The sequence below is a fragment of the Ranitomeya variabilis genome, chromosome 8 (genome assembly GCF_051348905.1).
Source record: "Ranitomeya variabilis isolate aRanVar5 chromosome 8, aRanVar5.hap1, whole genome shotgun sequence".
NCBI classification, from domain to species: domain Eukaryota; kingdom Metazoa; phylum Chordata; class Amphibia; order Anura; family Dendrobatidae; genus Ranitomeya; species Ranitomeya variabilis.
In genome coordinates, this window is record NC_135239.1 from 174,886,495 (window position 1) to 174,911,748 (window position 25,254).

A 25,254-nucleotide genomic window follows, 5' to 3' on the forward strand; every position below is an offset into this window, starting at 1 on the left:
AATGGCCACACATGATACTACGTACAGTATAATGGCCCCACATAGTGCTCCATAGTGTATAATGGCCACACATGATGCTCCATACTGTATAATGGGCACACATGATACTGCGTACAGTATAATGGCCACACATGATGCTCCATACTGTATAATGGCCACACATGAAACTACATACTGTATAATAGCCACACATGATACTGCGTACAGTCTATTGGCCCCACAGTGTTCCATACTGTATAATGGCCATACATGATGCTCCATACTGTATAATGGCCACACATGATACTGCGTACAGTATAATGGCCACACATGATGCTCAATACTGTATAATGGCCCCACATGATGCTCCATACTGTATAATGGTCACATGATATTGCGTACAGTATAATGGCCACACATAGTTACTCCTACACACACGGCTCCACTCCGTACACCTCGTACACACCCGACTCCGCTCCGTACACATACGGCTCTAGTCCGTACACCTTACATACACGGCTCCACTCCATACACCTTGCACACACGCGGCTCCGCTCCATACACCTCGAAAACACGTGGCTCTGCTCCGTACACCTTGCACACACGGCTCCGCTCCGTACACCTCATACACACACACGGCTCCGCTCCGTACACCTCATACACACACGGCTCCGCTCTGTACACCTCATACACACACAGCTCCGCTCCGTACACCTCATACACACATGGCTCCGCTCCGTACACCTCATACACACACGGTTCCACTTCATACACCTTGCACACATGGCTCCGCTCCGTACACCTCATACACACATGGCTCCGCTCCGTACACCTCATACACACACTGCTCCACTTCGTGCACCTCGGACACACACACGGCTCCGCTACGTACACCTCATACACACACAGCTCCGCTCCGTACACCTCATACACACATGGCTCCGCTCCGTACACCTCATACACACACGGTTCCACTTCATACACCTTGCACACATGGCTCCGCTCCGTACACCTCATACACACATGGCTCCGCTCCGTACACCTCATACACACACGGCTCCGTTACGTACACCTCATACACACACGCGGCTCCTCTCCGCACACCTCATATACACACACGGCTCCGCTTCGTACACCTCATACACACACATGGCTCCACTCTGTACACCTCATACACACAGCTCTGCTCCGTACACCTCATACAAACACACGGCTCCGCTTCGTGCACCTCATACACACAGCTCCGCTCCGTACACCTCATACACACACATACGGCTCTGCTCCGTATACCTCATACACACACGGCTCCGCTCTGTACACCTCGAAAACTCACACACCTTGTACACACCTGGTACACACACACGGCTGTGCTACATCCACACTGTAAACAACTCCTGACCCCACACATAAGCTTACCGTCGTCCAGCACCGTGACAGCAAAGCAGAGTCCTGCAATACAAGGAGGCCCCTGATCATGTGACTCCTGACTCCTCCCCTCCTGTGACCTCATCACAGGTCCTGTGCACACAGAGCAGCGGCGATGTGTGGCTCTCTGCAGGTGGAGGGATGCAGCTCTGCAGTGCTGGACCACGGGGCACTCTCAAATCAGGACTCCTCAGCGGGATACGGGAAGGTTGTGAGGTGTGGTACCAGATCACAGCTCTGAATCTCCCCGGTTCGGGGAACCGGCTGCTTTTTTAACAAGCGGTTCCATCGAACCGGGGAGAAACGGCTGAATCCCACCCCTGCCTCTGCTCCCCTGAGTGTCTTGTTTTTTGTTTTCTTCATATTCCGCCACACAGTTCCAGAGATATGGGGCTTTTTATTTAGTGCTACTGTTTATGGTCTTTTATCAAGACACGCCTCAGAGGAGCATGAGCTCTGCCCCCTTGAAAAAAAAACATTAAAAATGATCACTAAGTATAAAAAATCCAAATCTTTGGAACCAGATGGTGGATTTTCGAAGAAAGAGAAAAAAAACCTAAATAGTCATAGAAGCAGCAGGAATAAAATAAGAGCAAAAACTGGACACTTTTGACCAGATGACAGCGCCTCTTTAAATGTCATTGATCCTAATTTGTAATTTTTAATGTAAAAGCGGCTTCAACTAGGTCTGTCTGTTAAAAGTTTGACAATAGGGCTAAAATCGGAGTCTCCTGGTTATCAAAGTTAGAAATAAAGTTAGTACTTGGGGGAAATTACCAGTATGGACTCTGGGTAGAACTAATCTCATTAAGATGTGCCTTGTGCCCTCCATACTGTATGCTCTTCACAGCTCCCCGATCTGGATTCCAAAGAACTGGATTAGGAAAATGAACAACATCCAAAGATCAAGGAGGTTTAGCACTTCCACATGCTTGGAAGGGTTCCAGGAGGCAGGTACAGTGGTACCGAAACATCTGACGGGGCAGGATAATTTGTTGGACCTCTTAGAATCACATAAAATTAAGGTCACTTAAAATTGGTTTCTTTAACCTACTTCTTATGCATAAAACATCGCAGACTTGTAAGAAACTGTTGGGAATGGGGGAATGCTGTAAATATACCCCTCTATGGAATGACCCTTGCTTGAAGGAACTGCTGCATTTGAAGGAAACAACAGGGGGAGTGGAAATAACAGGCCTGAGATACTTGTATGAATTGTATCCGGATGGTCATTTTTGATCCTTTGAGCAACTAAAATGGGAATTCAACTTCAGTAATTTGGAATTTTGGATTTTTTCAGATATCTACAATTGAGGCATGCAATAAGACCACAAAAAAAACGTTTCTGATCTCTACATCTCAGTCAACGGGAAAATAGATTATGTGGTGAGGAGTAAAAGAATTCTGGGTGAATTTATGACCGTAGTCAAAAATAGGTGGGAGAGAGATGTGGGACATATATCCATGGAGGAATGGGAGGACATCTTGGACTGAACACGGCAGATATGGATTAATACAGCCCAGAGGAGGTCACAATTGTTCCTGATTCATAGACTCAATAGAACCGCAGAAGCTTTATATCGGATGGTCTCAGAGCTGGCGATCATTGTCCCCGCTGTGGGGAAGAGGGAGCAGATCTGAATCAGATGTTTTGGTCATGTTCGCAATTGGGGGAGTTATGGGAAAATGTCGGCAGACTAATTTGTGAAGCCTTTACATTCCAATTTCCAGTAATCGTAAATCTTGTGTTCTGGGTCTAGTGGGGAACATTGGAGGATCTTCTCCAGCTCAGTTGGCCATAGCTAAAATATTTTACCATGTAAGGAGGACTACTTCCAAACCTTGGCTAGCAAATAGCCCTCCTTTGATTGATGAAATAGTTTGGGGATTAAACAATACAAACCAATAAGTGTATATAATAATCCTAAAGTCATCAAAATATAGTAAATTAACATAGAGCCTTATGGAAAGGTATAGAGATAGCTGTGAAGGAGCGGGGGCACCATTTATCGCTGATTTTAGGGTGAAAACCTCTGTGGTTAGGTAGGTACAATAACATAGGATAACAATTCAGGGCGTAACTGAGTCGCCTTAGTGATCAGGACATTCAGTTACCCTAATTGGAAAATAAGTATGTTCCTTAGTTTTACATTTTTCTAATGCATATCTAATATAATTTACTTTTAAAGGTTTCTTTATGATATTCTATAATTAAAAAATTCAATCCTAATGGTGAAAAAGATATATATTAAAAGGGAAGCGGTTAGCAAATTTGGTAAACAGTGGGGAGACTGGATCAAATGCCTGGTAGTAGTGTTTGAGGTATTGGCGTTGGATGTACTCATCAATTTATTGGTGTTAGGGTGAAGATTTCTTTAAATACTTTAGATTTTGTGTGCGTAGTTAAGCACCCAGAGCCACATCGAGTTAATCAATTTCCATCTCGGCATACCAAGGCAATAAAGCCTGGGGGTGTTGGATGAGGTGGAGTTACTGGGATTTGAAAGTTACTCCTATGAGCAGTGTTCAGGCAGGGCTCGCGTCAGTGCTGTCACTCAAGATTTGCTCAGTGGACAAATGTAGGGGTCCCAGATATGGTACTGAGAATGGCAAAACATTATTTCCTTTTTTTTTGTTTATTAGATGAAAGGTTACAGGGAAAACAAAGATTTCTATTGAAGTTAAAGGCAAGTTGTCTAGGGAATTTTTACTGTGTTCCACAAGGCAGGGACTGTGATGATACAATAAAATGACCAATAATAATCCCTTTAAATGGCTAGGACGCCGGGATCCATTTTCAAGCAGCTGATCACTTATCTTCTAAGTACATGGCTGTTGCTGCCAATCACTGGTTTACAGCGGTATCGGACTGAAGCCATGGATTGGTCGCAGCAGTCACCCGCTTAGATGTAATGTGATCAGTTGCCCCAAAGCAAACTGTGACCGGCAAAGACCACAGCAGCAGCTGCTTAAAGCGGCTTCTATTGGTTACTCTTATTCCATCCTTTTAATTAAAATATGATATACAGGACAACTGCATTATATTAGCTAGGGCAATGATGATAGTACAAGGGTGTGCGCAGTTCTTCTTCTGTATACAGTATATTGCTCATTTTGTTCCTATATAGCACTACTAACTGTCCACCGCCCGTACCATCGCCGTCACCTAAGTTCGCACATCCAGTACAGCAGAATCACATAAACCTTTGTTCACACAGGGTTTCTTTGAGAAGGTCAAATCTGATGAGTTATTCAAGAAGAAACCACTTCAGAAAATGCTAATTTTGGGGAGAATTTTTTTGTTTTCCTGAAGAGTTTTGATATTTTTTTCTTGAAGGGGCTGTGACATATAGAAGCTGCTCTGTTGATTTAGAATCATCCAGTAACTATAGGGATTAAAATGGTTATAGCAGACAGGGAGTAGTTAGCTCAGCCCACGGGGATACTGGGAAAGTTGTTATTGTGTCCTGGACATCCAAGAGTAAGGTGTGTTCTGGAGAGTCTCCTGTCAGACTGCAATCAGACAAGCTGTATAGACCAGTTCTTCCTGGGAAGCAATTGCTGTAATCATAGAAGCGGTCAAGACAGCCAGGAGCATCTTTATTACCTCAAGATAGAAGTGAGAGAGCTACAGTACTGGACTCATCCCCACCTCACTGTATGGTCAAAGTACAGTTCTGCTTAGGTTAAGGAGAAGTTATCTGTGAAAATAAGTTATCTGTAAAGATACAGATATGTGAGAAGTTATCTGTGAAAATAAGTTATCTGTAAAGATACTTTCATTTATGTTGATGAAGCATTGCATGAAGAGAAGTGATTCTGTGTGATAAAAAGAAGCTTTAATAAAACCCCTGTGATCAACTTCAGCTCAGAACTGTGTCATAGCTGTGTGCCTGTAAACCGTTACCTCCCCTCTACTGTGAAGAATTATAATTAATGATCGCCCTGAATAAGACTTCCCCAGGATTCCAAAAATATCTCATGTTTCCTTTGTATCGCCCTTATGTCCTGAGTGGCGTGCATGCTACAAGACTTTTGCAGCCTTTTTTTCATACAGTTTGGAGAGGTTTCCTTCAAGATCCACTTCAAAGAAGTGACATGCACATTTTTTCTACCAAGTGTTAGGCTATGGGCACACAATTTTTTTCTAGGTGGGTGAACTTGCTGAGTTTTTCGAGAAGAAGATGCTTCGGGAAACCATGATGTTTTTCCTGAAGCTTCTTTTTTTGGCATTTTTTGGGTTCTTCCCCAAGCACTTGTTCTGCATTTTTGCCTGCCAGTGGGATTTTCTAGCATTTTGCCAACATTTCTTTTACTGGTGTTTTCCAGATTTTGTTTTTTTACTTCATTCAATAGTGTAGAAGCAGCTTGGGTTCATTCAAGCAAAATGCTCAAAAAGACACCCCGGGCATCTTCTGGGCCTTGTATTGTACCCCAGAGGATAAGGCATACTTTATAGTACCAGTAACAAGCTTTGAGCTCCAGATGTTGCAGGAATGTCTCCAAGGGATTCCAGTAAGGCCTCCCACTGCCCCGAGCAATAGATTCTAGCTGGCAGTATCAGTGAACTGTACTTGAACTTAACCTTGATTACTGTACTTCCGTCCTATCAGGAAGCACTTCCCTCTTTACTGGGGCTTGCCGTTCCCACTATGGGCTAGTCCCAAATTTATCTTTAACTATGTCTGTCCCTACGTCTTTAGCTGTCAGATTTCCTTACACTACATACTATGCACTTACATTTACTTCTTATCAAAACACATTATACTTATAATGCTTTCCAAAATCTGTCCTATCCCATAGTCACTATGTTACTACCTATCTTATGTCCCAAATCCTAACCTATGCTCATTCTTCACTGTACACTAAACATTACTACACATTACCTATGCATTACACATTGTCATAATAACGTATGCACCTAAAACCGCAATACACAGTTTACACTTTGTCGGAGCTGGGAGAAACTGCTGTGAGAACGCCAAAAGTTGTAACATTTTGGAGAAACTCCAAGTTGCGCCTACATTTTGTGACTTTTCCATGCTTTCACGCCAGAATTTTATTGTGAAACCTTTGAGGCATCAAGCCCTAAGAGTTTTTGAAATGGTGGTTCAGGAGGATTTTGTAGCCATTCTGCTCGAAAAAGCTTCTAAAAAACCATCTGTGTGAACATAGTCTTACATTCTACGGCAGTAACTTCCCTTCTGGATAGAGGGGCGCAGAAGAACGGTAGGAGCACACCATGGCATTTGGAAAAATTGCACTGTGATCGTTTACGTTATCATTTGAGGTGCGTCTTAATTATTAGGGATTATTTTAAGACTCCTGAATAGACTTTTGGATATATTAAGATATTGAGAAAACCATGCTGCATTTACAATTTTATGTGGACACCATTTTAACCCTGATGTATTTTGTAGGGAAAGAAGACCCCTTGTCCCCAGTGCTGGAATGAGGAGTACATAGTAAGTACAATTTCTCTGTGGTTTCTTAGATGATAATTGATGGGGGGAGCAGTTACCCATAGCAATCAATAAGACTACTACTCTCATTTTCTAAAGAGCTGGAATCAGATTGGTTGCTGTTGCCAATTACTACACTTTTTTGCAATACCGATAAAACGTTGACGCTTTGTTCGACAGTGGAGCCGAAGCCATCGATAAATTCGAAATGAAATTGTATCACTATAATTGTTCAATTATTTATTTTAAAAAAGTATATTAAGAAATAGCTATTTATCCAATATTTGATAGTACATGTATGATCACTAATGGTGAGCGTGCAGTGCAAAATGCTCCACAGATTGACGCGGGTCTTAACCTTTTTTTTGCCGTATTAATGGCGCCACTTTAACTTTTGACACTATTTGTGATTTTTTATAGTCTTAATATATCTTTTGTCCCTGTCTCAACAAGTTCATTCAGTGATTTCAAGCAGTAGGGGAAGGATATATAATTTTCTATATTACACTTCATTATGGCATTCTAAATACTCAACCACATCGCTATGACGGTCCTGATTGCATATTATTCCGCCTAATCAGCTGCGCATTGTATTCATACAGATGGAAACTTTGTGCAGATTATACAGTACGTATAGGATGCAGCATTAGACGGCGCTCGTCTAAAAATGAATTCCCTGACGATCGCAGCCGTTAAAAGAAATCTGATTGCGTAGGCAAACGTTGTTTTCATGGATATACTAATTGTCACCTACAAATGGGCGCTTCTAAATAATACACCTGTCATTGTATGATAGTGATTTTCATCTTATCTTTACCTGTGGCAAGTCATGCTGTGTAGTCATTAAAGGGGTTATCCGGTGAAAACATGTGTCACCTATCCGTAAGATTGTTGATCAGTGGGAGTCTGACTGCTGGGACCTGCACTGATCGGCAGAGCTGGGCACTTTAATGGGGCTGTCCTGGCGTACATGACTCTACGTGACTGCAGAATTCTCACATTGCGAGCATTGTACACTGTCAGGATTCTCCAGTGACGGCATTGGGAGCTGTGCAAGCATGTGGTCACATGCCGACTAGACTTATCCAGACTCGCTCAATACAATTGCACCAAGCGAGCTCACGCCCACCTAGTCGGCATGTGACCGCATGTGTACAAATCACATACTTGTGATCACGCGCCTCCAGCACCATTACCTGAGAATCCTCACTGTACACAGTGCACACGACAAGAGGATTCACAAATCTGCAGTTACATTAGACTTGTAACCTATCGCCGGACAACCTCTTTAATCTCTATTAGAATAGTGCAGCGGTTCCTGAACAGTTATCTCAATTGAATTCACATTAAAGTGGATTCACTTTGATCTAATCAGAATTCAACTTTTTCAGCAAAAAAAATTGAGATCTTTCATGGAGCCTCAAACCAAGGAAGATTGACAGTCATCTTGTGTTTCTTCCAGTTTCTAATAATTGTGCCAACAGTTGTTGCCTTCTCACCAAGCTGCTCGCCTATTGTCCTGTAGCCCATCCCAGCTCTGTGTAGGTCTACAATTTTGTCCCTGCTGTCCTTAGACAGCTCTTTGGTCTTGGCCGTGGTGGAGAGGTTGGAGTGTGATTGATTGAGTGTGTGGACAGGTGTCTTTTATACAGGTAACAAGTTCAAACAGGTGCAAATAATACAGGTAATGAGTGCAGAGTAGGAGGGCTACTTTAAGGGCAGTCCCACACGTCCAGATAATTCCGGTACCGGAAAAATCGGTACCGGAATTATCCGTGTCCGTGTGCCCGTGCGTTTCTGTGGCACATCAGTGTGGCACACGTGCGGCACATGTGTGCCGCCCGTGTGCCGACTGGGTACCACACGCACCGTGCAGGAGACAGCGCTAGAGATAAGCGCTGTCCCCCCCACATGGTGCTGAAGCCGCCATTCATATCTTCTCTGCAGCAGCGTTTGCTGTAGAGAAGATATGAATAATGCTTTTTTTTTTTTGTTTCTGGTGTTTAACATAAAGATCCCTGTCCCCACCCCCTTTCACCCCCTGTGCGCCCGCCCGCTGTTTTTAAAATACTCACCTGCCTCCCTCGCAGTGTCCTGTCCTGGCCACACCTTCTACTGTATGAGCGGTCATGTGGGGTCATGCATTCAACATCAGTGCCCAGGAGAGAAAGGCCATACAGTCTCTTAAAACCAATAAAGAAATCATCATCAAACCTGCTGACAAGGGAGGTGCAATAGTCATGATGAACACATCAGACTACATGAAGGAAGCAAACAGACAACTTATGGACACACGCTACTACAAAACATTGGAGTCGGATCCTACACAGGACTATTACAAGGAACTAAACAAGTTAGTATCTTGTCTGCCTGACGTATCCATAAGAGCCAATGACCTGATACCAGAAAGTCCAAGAACAGGGACATTCTACATGCTTCCCAAAATCCACAAATCTGGAAACCCAGGAAGACCAATTATTTCATGTGTGGGCACCTTACTGAGCAGGTATCTGGATGGGTAGAGGGTATTCTTAAACCCCTAGTAAAAGATACACCCAGCTTCATTCAGGACACAACTGACCTATTGAATAAACTATCAGCAATAGGTCCTCTACCAGAAGGAACCATCCTGGCCACCATGGATGTGGAATCTTTGTACTCCAATATCCCACATCAGGATGGATTAAATGCCTGCAAATTCTTCCTGGAAAACACAGGGACTGATGCAAATTCTGTGGTGAAACATAAAATTTATCCTCACCCACAATTACTTTGAGTTTGACAAGAAGATCTATCTACAGGAGACTGGCACAGCAATGGGAAGTAAAATGGCCCCACAGTATGCAAATCTGTTCATGGCCAAGCTTGAAAGCGACTTTTTGTCCTCATGTCCCATCAGGCCTCTGGCGTACTACCGCTACATTGATGACATTTTAATCATCTGGACGGAGTCTGAACCACAGCTAAAGTCGTTCCATGAACAGTTTAATCAATTTCATCCTACCATCAACTTGACACTCAACTACTCCTGCACTGAAATTAACTTTTTGGACACCATCATTAAGCTGCAGAACAATAAAATAGAGACATCCCTGTATCAGAAGCCAATCGACCGTCCAACATACCTTAAATGGGACAGTTTCCATCCAAAACACATAAAAAACTCTATTGTCTACAGCCAAGCCATCAGATACAATCGTATATTTTCCAACCCAATGGATAGAGATGAACACCTGGGTCGCCTCAGAAAGACCTTTTTGAATCAGGGCTACCATCCAAGAACAATTGAAAATCAGATTACAAGAGCCACCAGAATATCAAGGAATCACCTGCTACATTACAAAACTAAAGAAGAAAATAACCGGGTGCCTCTAGTAGTCACCTACAATCCAAATCTGGAGGCGCTAAGGGGAGCTGCACGGAAATTACAACCTTTACTACAAAAAGATGCCCGCTTACAATCCATTTTTCCAGACCCCCCACTACTGTGTTTTAGGCAGCCCCCAAATCTAAGAAGCATCATTGTCAGAAGCTCCCTGTCCTCTCCAACAGCTGCAGGTACCTTTCCCTGCAATCAGAAAAAATGTAAAACCTGTCCATTTATAATGACCACGGACAAGATAAAGATCCCCAACTCACACCAGGACTACAAGATCCCAGGTACTTTCAGCTGCGTCACTTCTAATGTGGTGTACCTAATTATTTGTACTAAATGTCCAACTGGGGGTCTGTATGTGGGGGAGACAGGGCAGAAACTGAGAACAAGGATGAACTCTCACCGCCACACAATAAGAGAAAAAAGAATGGATCTACCTGTGGCAATACATTTCTGTCTCCCAAATCATAGCATTATGGACATGAAATTACTTGTATTGAAAAGTAACTTCAAAACTCAGAGAGACAGAAGAGTCTGGGAGTATAAACTGATGACGACCTTTGACAGTCTAACTGCAGGAATGAATGTGTCACACGGATTTATGTCTTTTTACATCAACTAATGAACTTGCCCCTCAGACCATGTGGGGTCATCACAACAGAACGAGACCCTAATCACAGGACAATAAAACATTCCTTATCTAAGAATTGGCCCAATATTTATGGACGTAACTGTTTATCACCCATGGTAATTCTGCTTCATGTCACCTAGCTTATCCATGGTTTTTTTTTCCCCTCTTTTTTTTTTTTTTCTCTATACTATGTTGTGCATAAATATGTGATTCTTCAGAATTTGTTTTAGTCTTTGCCTGATGAAGAGATGTATGTAGTCTCGAAAGCTTGCAATTTGTTACCATCTTTTCAGTTAGCCATTAAAAGGTATCAACCACTGAGGACTCTCAATTCTAAATATTTTTCTATCTACTGGCTAACACGGTACCAAGATATATTTCTTTCCTGTACTTTATCTACAAACACTCATCTATATGTGGGGAAATTTGTTAGCAGTAGGAATTGCTATGTCTTGCACTCCTGGGATATAAATTTTCTTAGTCACTCTTAGGAATGTGACTTCCTGATTGTACTTATTGTGCTGACCTCAGACTCACTATATCCGAGTCCTTTACTCCAAATTCGTTTGTCCTTATATAACTTTTCATCCTTACTAATATTTTTGTAATGGGATAATATTGATATACATAAACATTTCTATAAACCTTTAAACAGAATGTTGTCACTCCTTGTCCTCCTGATTCTGCGTATGTGTATTGGAGCATTCTGTTGTCCATGACAACCCTTTGTATGGCCTTGAAGCACCGCTATGTGATATGCTTGGTTCTGATATATTTGCTGCCATCATCCTACTGGGAGACCCCTTTGGTAAGGAAAGTGTAACTTCTTTTATGAAGAATCTATGTAGTTTTTCTTTAGTATGTTGGTGGAGTCTGGTGTCTTATTGTGAGTGACTATATGGTCATCCGCTGACATTAATTGTATACATTTGTAATATTTAGGAGATCTTTTTGCCATAGTTTAATTATGTTGACATTTTTAAGTGTCTAGTATTATTTTTATAAAGCTATTAAAGGGGCTGTCCAGGCTTGGGGCTCAAATATACAGTCACTTAATGTTACTGCAGACTTGTGAATCTTCACAGCCAGCACACTGCACACTGTCAGGAATCTCTGAAGCCAACTCCGGGAGCAGGCGGTCATGTGACTGCAAGTATGCATTTAGCGTACTTCCAGCTACATTCCGACTAGACGTGACCGGCCTCACTCAATTTGTTTCGAGCAAGGCCGCCTATGTCTAGTAGGCAGGTGACTCCATGTGTGCAACAAATCACATACTTGCGGTCCCATGCCTGTCCAGTCCAGGCATCGGCACCAGAGAATCCTCACAAGGGCAGGCGGGCGGTCATCTGGCCAAAAGTATGCGATTTGCATAGATGTGATCAAGTGCTGTGTAGATGTAAATTGAGTGAGGTCAGACACATCTAGTTGGCACATGACTGCATGAATGCAAATCACATACTTGTGGTCAGATGACCGATCACTCGCGAGATCTGAAATCCTGACAGTGCGCACTGTGCGTACTGTGAGGATTCACAAGTGGGCAGTCACATACAGGGACTGCAGACCTGAACTCCTAGCCTGGACAGCCCCTTTAAAAAAAAAACTTTTTGTGTTTGATTGACTAAGATTAGATCATATTAGGAAAAGCCGTTAACTGTGACCTCTAAGAAAAATAGAATGTAATCTAATGAAATAGATATCCCCTGACCGACTACTTCACAGTCCTCACATCTGGAAAGAGAGTAGTGGAACGTCATCATGGCAGGACGGCAGACAATATATAATGATTTTCTAAACATTTTCCTAAACAGTTATGACAGTAATGTTACAGCACAAATAAATGTTACAGCTCCGTGCAGAGGGTGGAAGGTTTGCTGTTTTTACGATATAGTGAAAACATACATTTAGGCTATGTGCGCACGTTGCGGATTGTATGCGTTTTTGATGCGTTTTTTCGCCGCGAAAACGCATACACAACACGGCGCATCGAATTCAAAGGGATTCTGCAATGCTGTTCTAATGCTGCGCATTTTTCCGTGGCGGAATCGCATTGCGGAAAAATATGCAGCATGCTCATTCTTTGTGCGGAATCGTGGCGATTCGGCACACATAGGAATGCATTGATCCGCTTACTTCCCGCATGTAGCTATGTGGATCATGTGTGGATGGTACCCAGGGTGGAGAAGAGGAGACTCTCTTCCAGGCCCTGGGAACCATATACCTGTAAAAAAAAGAATTAAAATAAAAAATCGTGAAATTCTCACCTTCCGGCGGCCCCCGCAGCCTTCCCGCTCCTCGCGATGCTCCTGTTTCCAGGGATGCTTTGCGACAATGACCTGTGATGACGTAGCATCACGCGAGACCGCTACGTCATCTGGGGTCATTGCCGCAAGGCATCACTGGGAACGGGAGTTGTTGGGAGCATTGCGAGGATCGGGAAGGCTGCGGGGGCCGCCGGAAGGTGAGAATATCACGATTTTTTATTTTTTTTTTATTATTTTTAACATTATATCTTTTTACTACTGATGCTTCATAGGCAGCATCAATAGTTAAAAGTTGGTCACACTTGTCAAACCCTATGTTTCACAAGTGTGACCAACCTGTCAATCAGTTTTCTAAGCGATGCTACAGATCGCTTGGAAACCGCTAGCATTCTGCAAGCTAATTACACTTGAAAAATGCTAGTGTTTAGCGGGAATACGCATGCCAAATCCGCATGCGTTTTACCTGCGGCAGGAGTTGCTGAATTTCTGCCGAAATTTCCGCGGCAATCCCGCAACGTGTGCACATAGCCTTAGATTTGAATCTTGACCTCTGACCTTATGGAATGTTTAGTATTTGCATTCTTATGGTTAATACTGAAAACTTTGCACAAAGCTGCTAAGCCAGAAATTCTTATCTGCAATTTCCTAGTGTTAGAAATCACCACAGACAGCAAAGCGATTACACATTGCCTCGAGGCTGTGATTCCTTAAAAATATGACTAGGCCGTATATCAAACTATTTAGTGGAAGCTGCGGATAAGCAGAACCTTTACATCAATCCTTAATGTCACTGTGTCTCTAGATTATGTATTATCAAAGTTTTGAAAGAAAGTTGCACCTTGTAATGATTCAGGCCATCTTCTAAATGATACATACTACAGATTTCCACCGGCAAGGAAGGGGATATTGTGCACTATAATGAGCCATTGGACCACATAGGGCCCCATATATTGTTCTTGCACAGGGGCCCTTCTCTTTCTGTGTCCATCAGACACACTGCATTGCTTAAAGGGGTTGTCTCAAGATGAAACTTCAAGAACGCACTGCTCCTGCAATCCGGTTTTCTACTTTGCAGCAGTTGATGCGCTACTAAAGACTGACAGTGGTCGTGCCGCTAGTGTGAACTGTGCTCTCTCCTGCTAGCAGAATTAGCGGTGGAGTGTCGGTGCACTGCCCGGTACAGAAGCAGAATACACACCAAATAGTAGGTTACCTTTATTAGAAGGCCACAGATCACAAACTCTTTTTTGGCTGCAGACAGGAGCTCAGGTCAGGTGACTGACGGTCACCCGACGAAGGCTCCTGTCTGAAGATGAAAACCGGTTTCTGATCTGTGAACTGTGGACCACCAATTAAGGCATTCTATTACTGTACTGGTGAAACAGGCCAAATTATCTGTTACATCTGCCGGTGGCTGAGATGTAAGTGGAGAGCAGCAGGTGGAGCTACATGGAATTAAAAATCACATAAAATAAATCTAGTTCTCTTCACAGACGGCTTGGGGCAATAGTAGGAGGATTCAGGCAGATGTTATTATGCTGAAATCCTTCTCCTGAGGACTGCAGCTCTGTCTGCTATGGTGCACGTTAACAATCCCATGGACTGAGCTAATAATAATGGGACCTATTACACAGTCTGAAGTTAAAAGCAGTCAATATGTGATGTGTAAAAAAGTTTTATTCATAATTAGTGTTGAGCATTCCGATACTGCAAGTATCGAGTATCGGCCGATACTTGCTGTATCGGAATTCCGATACCGAGATCCGATATTTTTGTGATATCGGGTATCGGTATCGAAACAACATTAATGTAAAAATGTGTAAAAGAGAGAATTAAAATAAAAAATATTGCTATACTCACCTCTCCGACGCAGCCTGCACCTTACCGAGGGAAGCGGCAGCGTTCTTTGTTTAAAATTCGCGCTTTTCTTTCCTTTACGTGAGTCCCGGCTTGTGATTGGTTGCGTGCCGCCCATGTGACCGGGACGCAACCAATCACAGCAAGCCGTGACGTAATTTCAGGTCCTTCAGGATTTTAAAATTACGTTCCGGCGTTGTGATTGGTTGCGTCGCAGTCACATGGGCGACGCAACCAATCACAGCAAGCCGTGACATAATTTCAGGTCCTTAAGGATTTTAAAATTACGTCCCGGCTTTGTGATTGGTTGCGTCGCAGTCACATGGGAGACGCAACCAATCACAAGCCGTGACGTCACGGGAGGCTGGACACGCGCGCATTTTAAAATGGGCGCGTGTCCAGCCTCCCGTGACGTCCCGGCTTGTGATTGGTTGCGCCGCGATCAACCAATCACAAGCCGGGAGGCTGGACACGCGCGCATTTTAAAATTTTAAAATGCGCGCGTGTCCAGCCTCCCGGCTTGTGATTGGTTGACCGCGGCGCAACCAATCACAAGCCGGGACGTCACGGGAGGCTGGACACGCGCCCATTTTAAAATTTTAAAATGCGCGCGTGTCCAGCCTCCCGGCTTGTGATTGGTTGACCGCGGCGCACAAAATGAGTGAGGATGAACTAAACCAAACAAGGGGAAACTGCCAATGTTGTCAAAACATCAATTATTGCATAATAAGTTTGGTCGAATTTGCAGGATGTGTCTCACATTCCCATGTATCACCTCTCAGCTGATGTATTATACAAGCCTCCCGGCTTGTGATTGGTTGACCGCGGCGCAACCAATCACAAGCCGGGACGTCACGGGAGGCTGGACACGCGCCCATTTTAAAAAGCGCGCGTGTCCAGCCTCCCGTGACGTCACGGCTTGTGATTGGTTAATGGCGGCCATGTTGCCGGGACGCGGACCAATCACAGCAAGCCGTGACGTAATTTCGTCACGGCTTGCTGTGATTGGTCCGCGTCCCTTCAACATGGCGCCGTGACCAATCATAAGCCGGGACGTCACTGGAGGCTGGACACGCGCGCTTTTTAAAAAGCGCGCGTGTCCAGCCTCCCGTGACGTCACGGCTTGTGATTGGTTAATGGCGGCCATGTTGCCGGGACGCGGACCAATCACAGCAAGCCGTGACGTAATTTCGTCACGGCTTGCTGTGATTGGTCCGCGTCCCGGCAACATGGCCGCCCTGACCAATCACAAGCCGGGACTTCACGTAACCAAGTAAAAGCGCGAATTTTAAACAAACAACGCTGCCGGTTCCCTCGCTGAGGTCCAGGCTGCGTCGGACAGGTGAGTATAGCGATATTTTTTATTTTAATTCTTTCTTTTACACATTTATATGGATCCCAGGGCCTGAAGGAGAGTTTCCTCTCCTTCAGACCCTGGGAACCATCAGGAATACCGTCCGATACTTGAGTCCCATTGACTTGTATTGGTATCGGTATCGGATTGGATCCGATACTTTGCCGGTATCGGCCGATACTTTCCGATACCGATACTTTCAAGTATCGGACGGTATCGCTCAACACTATTCATAATATTAATTCTCTGACATTGGATGGTCTGTTTTTTGTTCTTGCTGAACCCATGAGTTATATGGTGCCCTAAAACGGCGCCTGTAGATTTTGATGGGTGCTTTACTGTATATATGTATGATTACACATGGAAGCATTCATAGTTTAGTGTCGTACGTCATATCGGCTCATCGTGGAGACATTTTTAAAAAACATGGAACCATATAGTGCACCCATCCACACGGACTCCATTGGCCTTTGCGCAGAAATTCAAAAACTGAAAAGTGGGGCGTGCAATATTATTCGACCCTTAACCTAATACTTTGTTGCGCCACCTTTTGCTGTGATTACAGCTGCAAGTCGCTTGGGGTATGTCTCTATCAGTTTTGTACGTCTAGAGACTGAAATTCTTGCCCATTCTTCCTCGGCAAACAGCTCGAGCTCAGTGAGCCTTGATGGAGATCGTTTGTGAACAGCAGTTTTCAGCTCTTTCCACAGATTCTCGATTGGATTGAGGTCTGGACTTTGACTTGGCCATTCTAACACCTGGATACATTTATTTGTGAACCATTCCATTGTAGATTTTGCTTTATGTTTGGGATCATTGTCTTGTTGGAAGACAAATCTCCGTCCCAGTCTCAGGTCTTTTGCAGACTCTAACAGGTTTTCTTCAAGAATGGCCCTGTATTTGGCTCCATCCATCTTCCCATCAATTTTATCCATCTTTCCTGCCCCTGCTGAAGAAAAGCAGGCCCAAACCATGATGCTGCCACCACGTTTGACAGTGGGGATGGTGTGTTCAGGGTGATGAGCTGTGTTGCCTTTACGCCAAACATATCGTTTGGCATTGTTGCCAAAAAGTTCGATTTTGGTTTCATCTGACCAGAGCACCTTCTTCCATATGCTTGGTGTGTCTCCCAGGTGGCTTGTTGCAAACTTTAAGCAACACATTTTATGGATATCTTTGAGAAATGGCTTTCTTCTTGCAACTCTTCCATAAAGGCCAGATTTGTGCAGTGTACGACTGATTGTTGTCCTATGGACAGACTGTCCCACCTCAGCTGTAGATCTCTGCAGTTCATCCAGAGTGATCATGGTCCTCGTGGCTGCATCTCTGGTCAGTCTTCTCCTTGTTTGAGATGAAAGTTTAGAGGGACGGCCGGGTCTTGGTAGATTTGCAGTGGTATGATACTCCTTCCATTTCAATATGATCGCTTGCACAGTGCTCCTTGGGATGTTTAAAGTTTTGGAAATCATTTTGTATCCAAATCTGGCTTTAAACTTCTCCACAACAGTATCACGGACCTGCCTGTTGTGTTCCTTGGTCTTCATGATGCGCTCTGTGCTTCAAAGAGATCCCTGAGACTATCACAGAGCAGGTGCATTTATACGGAGACTTGATTACACACAGGTGGATTATATTTATCATCATTAGGCATTTAGGACAACATTGGATCATTCAGAGATCCACAATGACCTTCTGGAGTGAGTTTGCTGCACTGAAAGTAAAGGGCCCGAATAATATTGCACGCCCCACTTTTCAGTTTTTGAATTTCCACAAAAATTTTAAATAACCAATAAATTTCGTTCAACTTCACAATTGTGTTCCACTTGTTATTGATTCTTCACCCAAAATTTACATTTGGTATCTTTATGTTTGAAGCATGATATGTGGGAAAAGGTTGAAAAGTTCCAGGGGGCCGAATACTTTCGCAAGGCACTGTATCTATATATAAGAACCTACAATGTGGTCACCATAGCTACTTGGGACCATACCCCTAAAGCTATATACATAGAACCAAAAAATCCCAATTGGATATGGGCAGAATAACTAATATAAAAATTAATTAGGTATAAATAACTACCAATAATATATTAATGCCCAGAAATACCAATGAGGAGAAAAACGGGGTATTACTGAAAATGTATAAATTTATTGCACATATAAAGTATACAGACAAAAGGTACATGAGGTAGAAAAACAACTGAAGACTAGCGGCAATGTGTTGGTAAATAAGTGCCGACCAGAGAAAATAAGAACTGTGTCTATATATACTTACCTTATAATGTCTTCACATCCTGTTCCGTCCAGATGTGTCCTGATCCCAGAATTCCAAGCGGCGGAAGTTCACCGACCTCCATATTGGGACAACCAAGTGATGGATGTGTCAATATGGAAACTGCTGATGGTACCAGCCTCTTGTGCGGTACCACCAGCGGAGCACCGTCGCACCACACACACACACACACACACTGTATACGCCGTACGCAGCACACACACACACACTGTATACGCCGTACGCACCATACACACACACACTGTATATGCTGTGCACGCCACACACACACACACACACACACACACACACACACACACACACACTGTATACGCCGTACACAGCCTTTTGCGCGGTACCACCAGCGGAACACTGTCGCACCACACACACACACTGTATACGCCGTACGCACCACACACACACTATATGCCGTGCACGCCACACACACACACACACTGTATACGCCGTACGCACCATACACACACACACTGTATATGCTGTGCACGCCACACACACACACACACACACACACACTGTATACGCCGTACACAGCCTTTTGCGCGGCACCACCAGCGGAACACTGTCGCACCACACACACACACTGTATAGGCTGTACGCACCACACACACACACTGTATACGCCATATGCACCACACACACACACACACACTGTATACGCCATATGCACCACACACACTATATACGCCATACGCAGCCTCTTGTGCCGTACCACCAGCTGAACACCGTCGCAAACATGCTGCCGCCGGGATCATGCGAATGATTCACTGACCACCGCCATCTTTGTACAGGAGGAGCACATAGCACATGGGGTAGACAGGTCATAGAAGAGAGCACAGACGGGAGAAGTCAGCACATGGGGAAAGAGAGAGTGGATAGGAATTGGTGAGCACATGGTGGGGAGAGATTCTCAACGCTGCAATGCCTGCCCCCATCGTGACATTACCGCCCTCCCAATGCGATAGCATCGGGCCTAGATCTAGTATATATACTGTATATACTGTATATATTATATATATTGTTGGACTCATAGTGGATGGGAGATAAACCTGGAGCATTGCTTTAAGTGCATATAGGAATAGAAGGGGTTAATCGGCCCTGACAGGTTGATTATGAGCAATGGCTGCTTACCATATCTCCACCTCTGGGTGTGATTCACTTTGTAAAATAAGACCTGTTTGTCTCTAACATGTCTGTGTGTACGGAGGTGAGCAGATCTGGATTGAGTGCCGTTGTTAAAGGACTAAGAAGCTGCGCCATTTTGCTGCAGCCAAATTTTTTTGTTTCTCCAGCATAAAGGTGGCGGCGCATGTGCAGTAGCATTGTTCGCTTGCCGATAGATATTATAGAAAAAAAAAATCTAAACTTTATTCTCTAGAACAGTATATCTGAAGGCATGATAACTCATTTAAGAAAAAGAACAAAGAAAACAACAAACTGATTTTATTGTATACCCGTTGACACTTTTATTGTGGACTACATTCAAACTTTTACTGTAAATTCAATGTAATGTTTGTTTCAGGTGCCGAATAATTAAACCAGCTCCTTAAATAATTCTGTAACAAGCTTTGCTTTATTAGATATGCAAATTATGTAATTAATATAAATAAATAATGAATAGAAATCTTCAATTATTTTTTAATTTTGTGGATTGGTTCTTTCTTTACTGTGTTTACAAAAGAAAAAGCAGGCAATTGAAAAACCATCTTTAGCAGGGATAATGACTACGGTATATTGTTTTTGTCAAGAATGAAGGAAAAATTATTAACAAAGTATTTTAGTAGCGTGTGATTTTTTTTTAATTTTTCTATTCTGTCTGGATTAATTAAAGCTTATTTTTTTATTTTTTGTACAGTTAGTTGTGTTATATGTGTGGAATTAAAAAATTAACTTTTATGGCTGTAAAAATGAGATGTGAGGGTGCAACGTGCTGGTGTCTTCTACCCAAGGACAGATATTTACCTAAGAAAAAGAGCCAGACTTGTTATACAATTAAAGGCATATGTTTATGATGTCAACAGGGTTTCAGAGAGACATCAGAATCAAAATTTCAGACCACATGTTAAATGGAGGCTTTTGTGACCCATCCTGGACCCCATGGGTTTCCCAAAGAGTCTTGTAAGCTTCCACCTAGCCTTAATAAAGAGGTGTATTCCGAAAGTCATGAGGTGTATTCCGAAACTTACATTCCGGTGTCTGTCACGTCCCCCAGCGTCCGCTTCCCTGTGTAAGCGCCGGCCCTAAAGCACAGCGGTGACGTCACCGCTGTGCTCTGCTTTACGGCCGGCCGGTGCTGACACAGTGCAGGGAAGCGGACGCCAGGGGACCCGACAGGCACCGGAATGTAAGTATGTAGTGTTTGGTTTTTTTTACATTTACACTGGTACCCAGGGTAAATATCGGGTTACTAAGCGCGGCCCTGCGCTTAGTAACCCGATGTTTACCCTGGTTACCAGTGAAGACATCGCTGAATCTGCGTCACACACGCCGATTCAGTGATGTCTGCGGGAGATCCAGCGACGAAATAAGGTGCTGGCCTTCTAGCTCTGACCAACGATGGCACAGCAGGATCCTGATCGCTGCTGCGTGTCAAACACAATGATATCGCTATCCAGGACGCTGCAACGTCACGGATCGCTAGCGATATCGTTGTTAAGTTGTTCAGTGTGAAGGTACCTTTACAGTTTGCACCAACCTTCTGGTTCTGACACAGCTATAAGACCAATCTTTCTGCTAGCCTGCACCACCGGCCAGCAGCTGATTCTGTAGCCCAAACCCATGGACCCCAGAGTAAATACAGAACCATATACAAGGGTTAATGGATGAAGGTTGCGCTACCCCTGAGATCTGGCAAATAGAGGGACTTGCAACAAGTCTGTCCATGGTAGCCATTATAGCGCTGCCAGATGACCACCGACAGACCCACTTTGCGGTACCATTCTTGAATTTGAACCAATGAATTCGCCCTATGTTTACATACATATTTCCACTTATTATAATTTGTATATAATATTGAATAGCATGCAAATACTTTCTTTGACTTTTAATGACGTATTCCTTCATTTGCACAGATTTTTCCTAAAAGCTGCATTCTTTTCTCTGCATTTATTAGCTATGGTAAGATCAATAAATAAATTATAGCTTTCCAGCATATTTGCCTTGGCATTGTCTGTGAAATCATTACATGAGACAAAGAAGTACAAAAGATGCTTTTTTGCTGCTCCTTCTCTGCCTCGAAGAAAACCCAAGACCAAAGGGCTCATACTAATGGCGGCTTTCCCTGATTTGTGTTCTGTTTGCTCAGATCTGCATTCAGCACTTGGTAAATGCGGCTGAACAGACGCTGCATATTGAGCAGTATTGGGATGTAATTAAGAATAACACAAGTACAGGAATTTTTCTGCAAAGGATTTTTCCAATGAGAATTGAATTAAAATTATATAAATAATAATATTTCATTATCAGCTGTAACATTAAAAGGTTATTCACAGAATCACATCCTTTTTCACAAACCACAGTAAATGCATATGGTACTTATTGTTAATATGCAGGCTAAGCCAAACATAAAGTTTCTTTCTTGTATCTTTGTGTCTTTTTTACCTCTATCTGTCACTTAGTATCCATAGCATAATGGGCATTCCTATTCTTGTCTGCTAAAACTACATTTCCCGGTTGCACTTTCTTCTCCTTAGTGCTGCATACCCCTTCCCCCCCCTTCTCCGATGTGCTCCTGATTTCTCTCACCTCTCTCAATTATCATCAAGATAGATCTAAGAGTAGAATTTACTATATGCTTCTGTGCACTGTCTGCTCCTGTACAGTTTCTTGTCTGACTGATTTTATCTCCTGTCATCTATATCAGTTTAGCTGCAGTGTGGGTTTACATCATTGGCTGGAATTAGCAGAGCTGGACTCTCCTGTAATCTGTAAAATAAAGCTCTTAATTACCAGGCAGTTCACACTTGTTTTTTGATGCCTGCCAGAAACAGATCAGTGATGTGAAACTGCAAATGCTGCTCTGTTGAGGCATACAGAAGAAAATAATCCTGTGCCATATGTATCAGAAGAGGCACATATGTATCAACTCTCAGCAGCAGTCAACAAAGCTCAACTAATCTCAACCCCTGTACACAGCCTCATTCTACACTATAGCCTCTAAGCCCCTCTATACATGTATATCTCTTGTCTCAGCCCTGTTTATGGCCCATCCATCAGTATATCTCTCCTTTCTATCCCCTGTATGCACAGCCTATCCTGCAGAAAATTTATTTTCTGCTCATTTGTATATAGCCCATCCATCCTGCAGTATATCTCTTCCTTCTGTCCCCTCCATATACAGCCAAACCTGCAATACATCTCTCCTTTCACTCTTCTTAATATATACTCAATCCTGTATTATCTCTCTTTTTTCTGTTCCTTCAATATATACCCCCATTCTGCAGGATATCACTTCTCTCTTCTCCTCTATATACAGCCCATCCTGCATTATATCTCTCCTTTCATTCCCTTCTATACACAGCTCCATCCTGCGGAATATCACTCCTCTCAGTCCCCTCTATACAACCCATCCTGCATTATATATCTCTTTTCTGTCCCTTTTATACACAGCTTGATCCTGCAGTATATCACTCCTCTCATTCCCCTCTATACAGCCCATCCTGCAGTATATTACTCCTCTTAGTTACCAACACATAGGCACCTGTTATGAACTATACTTTTGGGCTCCCTCTTGTGGTCACTCGCGGTATGGCTCTTGGATACTCTTTCCCCAGGTTTGTAGTCACCTGCTTCGTTAAGACTCTGGGTGTTTCTATTTAAACTTCCTGGAGTCTTAGTCCATTGCCTGGCATCCATGTATTCAGTCCTTGTCTGGTTGCTCTTGTCTACTGGTCCTGATTTTTGCAACTTAAGCTAAGTCCTGCTTTCTTGTTTTTTTTGTTTATTTGTATTATTCTGTTTTTGTCCAGCTTGTTCATAATGTGATTCCTGATTTTGCTGGAAGCTCTTAGGGGGCTGATATTCTTCCCCCATATCGTTAGTCGGTACGGGGGTTCTTGGATATTCAGCGTGGATATTTTGGTAGGGTTTTTCGCTGACCACATAAGTCCGCTTTCTATATTTCTGCTATTATTTAGTGGGCCTCTCTTTGCTGAATCTAGTTCATACTTACGTTTGTCCTTTCCTCTTACCTCACCGTTATTATTTGTTGGGGGCCTGTATCTACTTTGGGGTATCTTTCTCTGGAGGCAAGTGAGGTCTGTATTTTCTCTGAAAGGGTTAGTTAGATCTCCGGCTGGCGCGAGACGTCTAGAACCAACGTAGGCACGTTCCCCGGCTGCTATTATTTGTGGGCTAGGATCAGGTATGTGGTCAGCTCAGTTACCACCTCCCTAAGAGCTAGATTTTATGTTTGCAGACTTTGCTGAAGACCCTGAGATCCTCTGCCATTAGGATCACAACAGGCACCGTTGTTTCCTCATATGAACTTTGCACTGTAATGAAGGAGTTTCTCCGTGACATTCCTGACAGTAGAAGCTTCTTTCTAGACACAACACAGCCAGCTGAGAGAGATTGCCCTATGTAGGATCGACCAAGGTCCTTAGTACTACAAGGCAGTTCCAATGGCAACTGAAGAGTATTCTGAGCCCGGTAGGACATCCTTAAATGAGGTGATATGTGAAAAACAGGGGAGATTTAAAAATGGGTCACATTGACATAAATGAATACAAATATTATAAGACAACCACATTGTGATTTTAGAACTAACTCTTTATAGACCAACACACACTGCTCAGCACAAGTAAGTATACCCCCTTTGAAAAATAAGATTTTAATCAATCTCACTTAGCACGTGTACAATTTCCAAAATTTTAATAAGACTTAATTTCATAGAACATTTTTTAAGCCATAACAAGTAAGGTTAATAAAACTTTCATTATAAAATCCTCAGTTTTACTCAAATTAGTTGACACAAAAAAAGAATACACCCCTGTAGGCACCATTAATTTTTCTGAACTCCATTTTCTAACTGCATGGCACCTAAAGTAAAACATGGTGGTGGCAGTGTGCTGCTGGTGTCGGGGAGCCACATTTCATTTATGGTATCATGAATTCACAAATGCACTGCTCTATATTAAAAGAGTAGATGCTCCCATCACTCCGAGCCCTTGGTAAGCGTGCACTTTTCCAACATGACAATGATCCAAAACACACATCTGTTGCATTTCTGAAGAAAGACAGAGCGAAAGGGATTCATTGGCCAAGTGTCTCCTAATGTGAACCCAACCAAACACATATGGGAAATTCTGAGACAAGTTGAACATCACTCTCCATCCCACTTCCAGGCTCCAAATGAGGTCGTTCTTGAAGTTGTTCTCTGTACAGTAGATGTGTTTAAAATGAGACAACGTTCACTTCTGTTGCACTGTTTTAGCTCTGTTGTACTTTGTTAGCAAAGGTGAATCTAGTATTGTGGTCCCCCAGAGCCCTCCATATAGTTTGATGGTCCCACATTATCCCTCTGTATAGTAAGATTATTCCCCACAGCCCCAATACAGTATGGTTGTCCTCCCACATCTCCCCCATATAGTGTGATGGTCAGTCCACAAAGTATTAG

At 43.2% G+C, this 25,254-nt stretch overlaps 1 protein-coding gene across 9 annotated transcripts in view; it reads left to right on the forward strand.

The window, feature by feature from the left end:
* Nucleotides 1-25,254, forward strand: part of IQSEC1 (IQ motif and Sec7 domain ArfGEF 1) — a 746,975-nt gene that overhangs the window by 290,056 nt on the left and 431,665 nt on the right. For all 9 annotated transcript variants that reach the window (XM_077277651.1, XM_077277639.1, XM_077277654.1 and 6 more), the window contains exon 3: nt 6,825-6,869. In XM_077277651.1, coding sequence (XP_077133766.1) covers nt 6,825-6,869 — 45 coding nt within the window. The remainder of the gene's footprint in view (nt 1-6,824; nt 6,870-25,254) is intronic.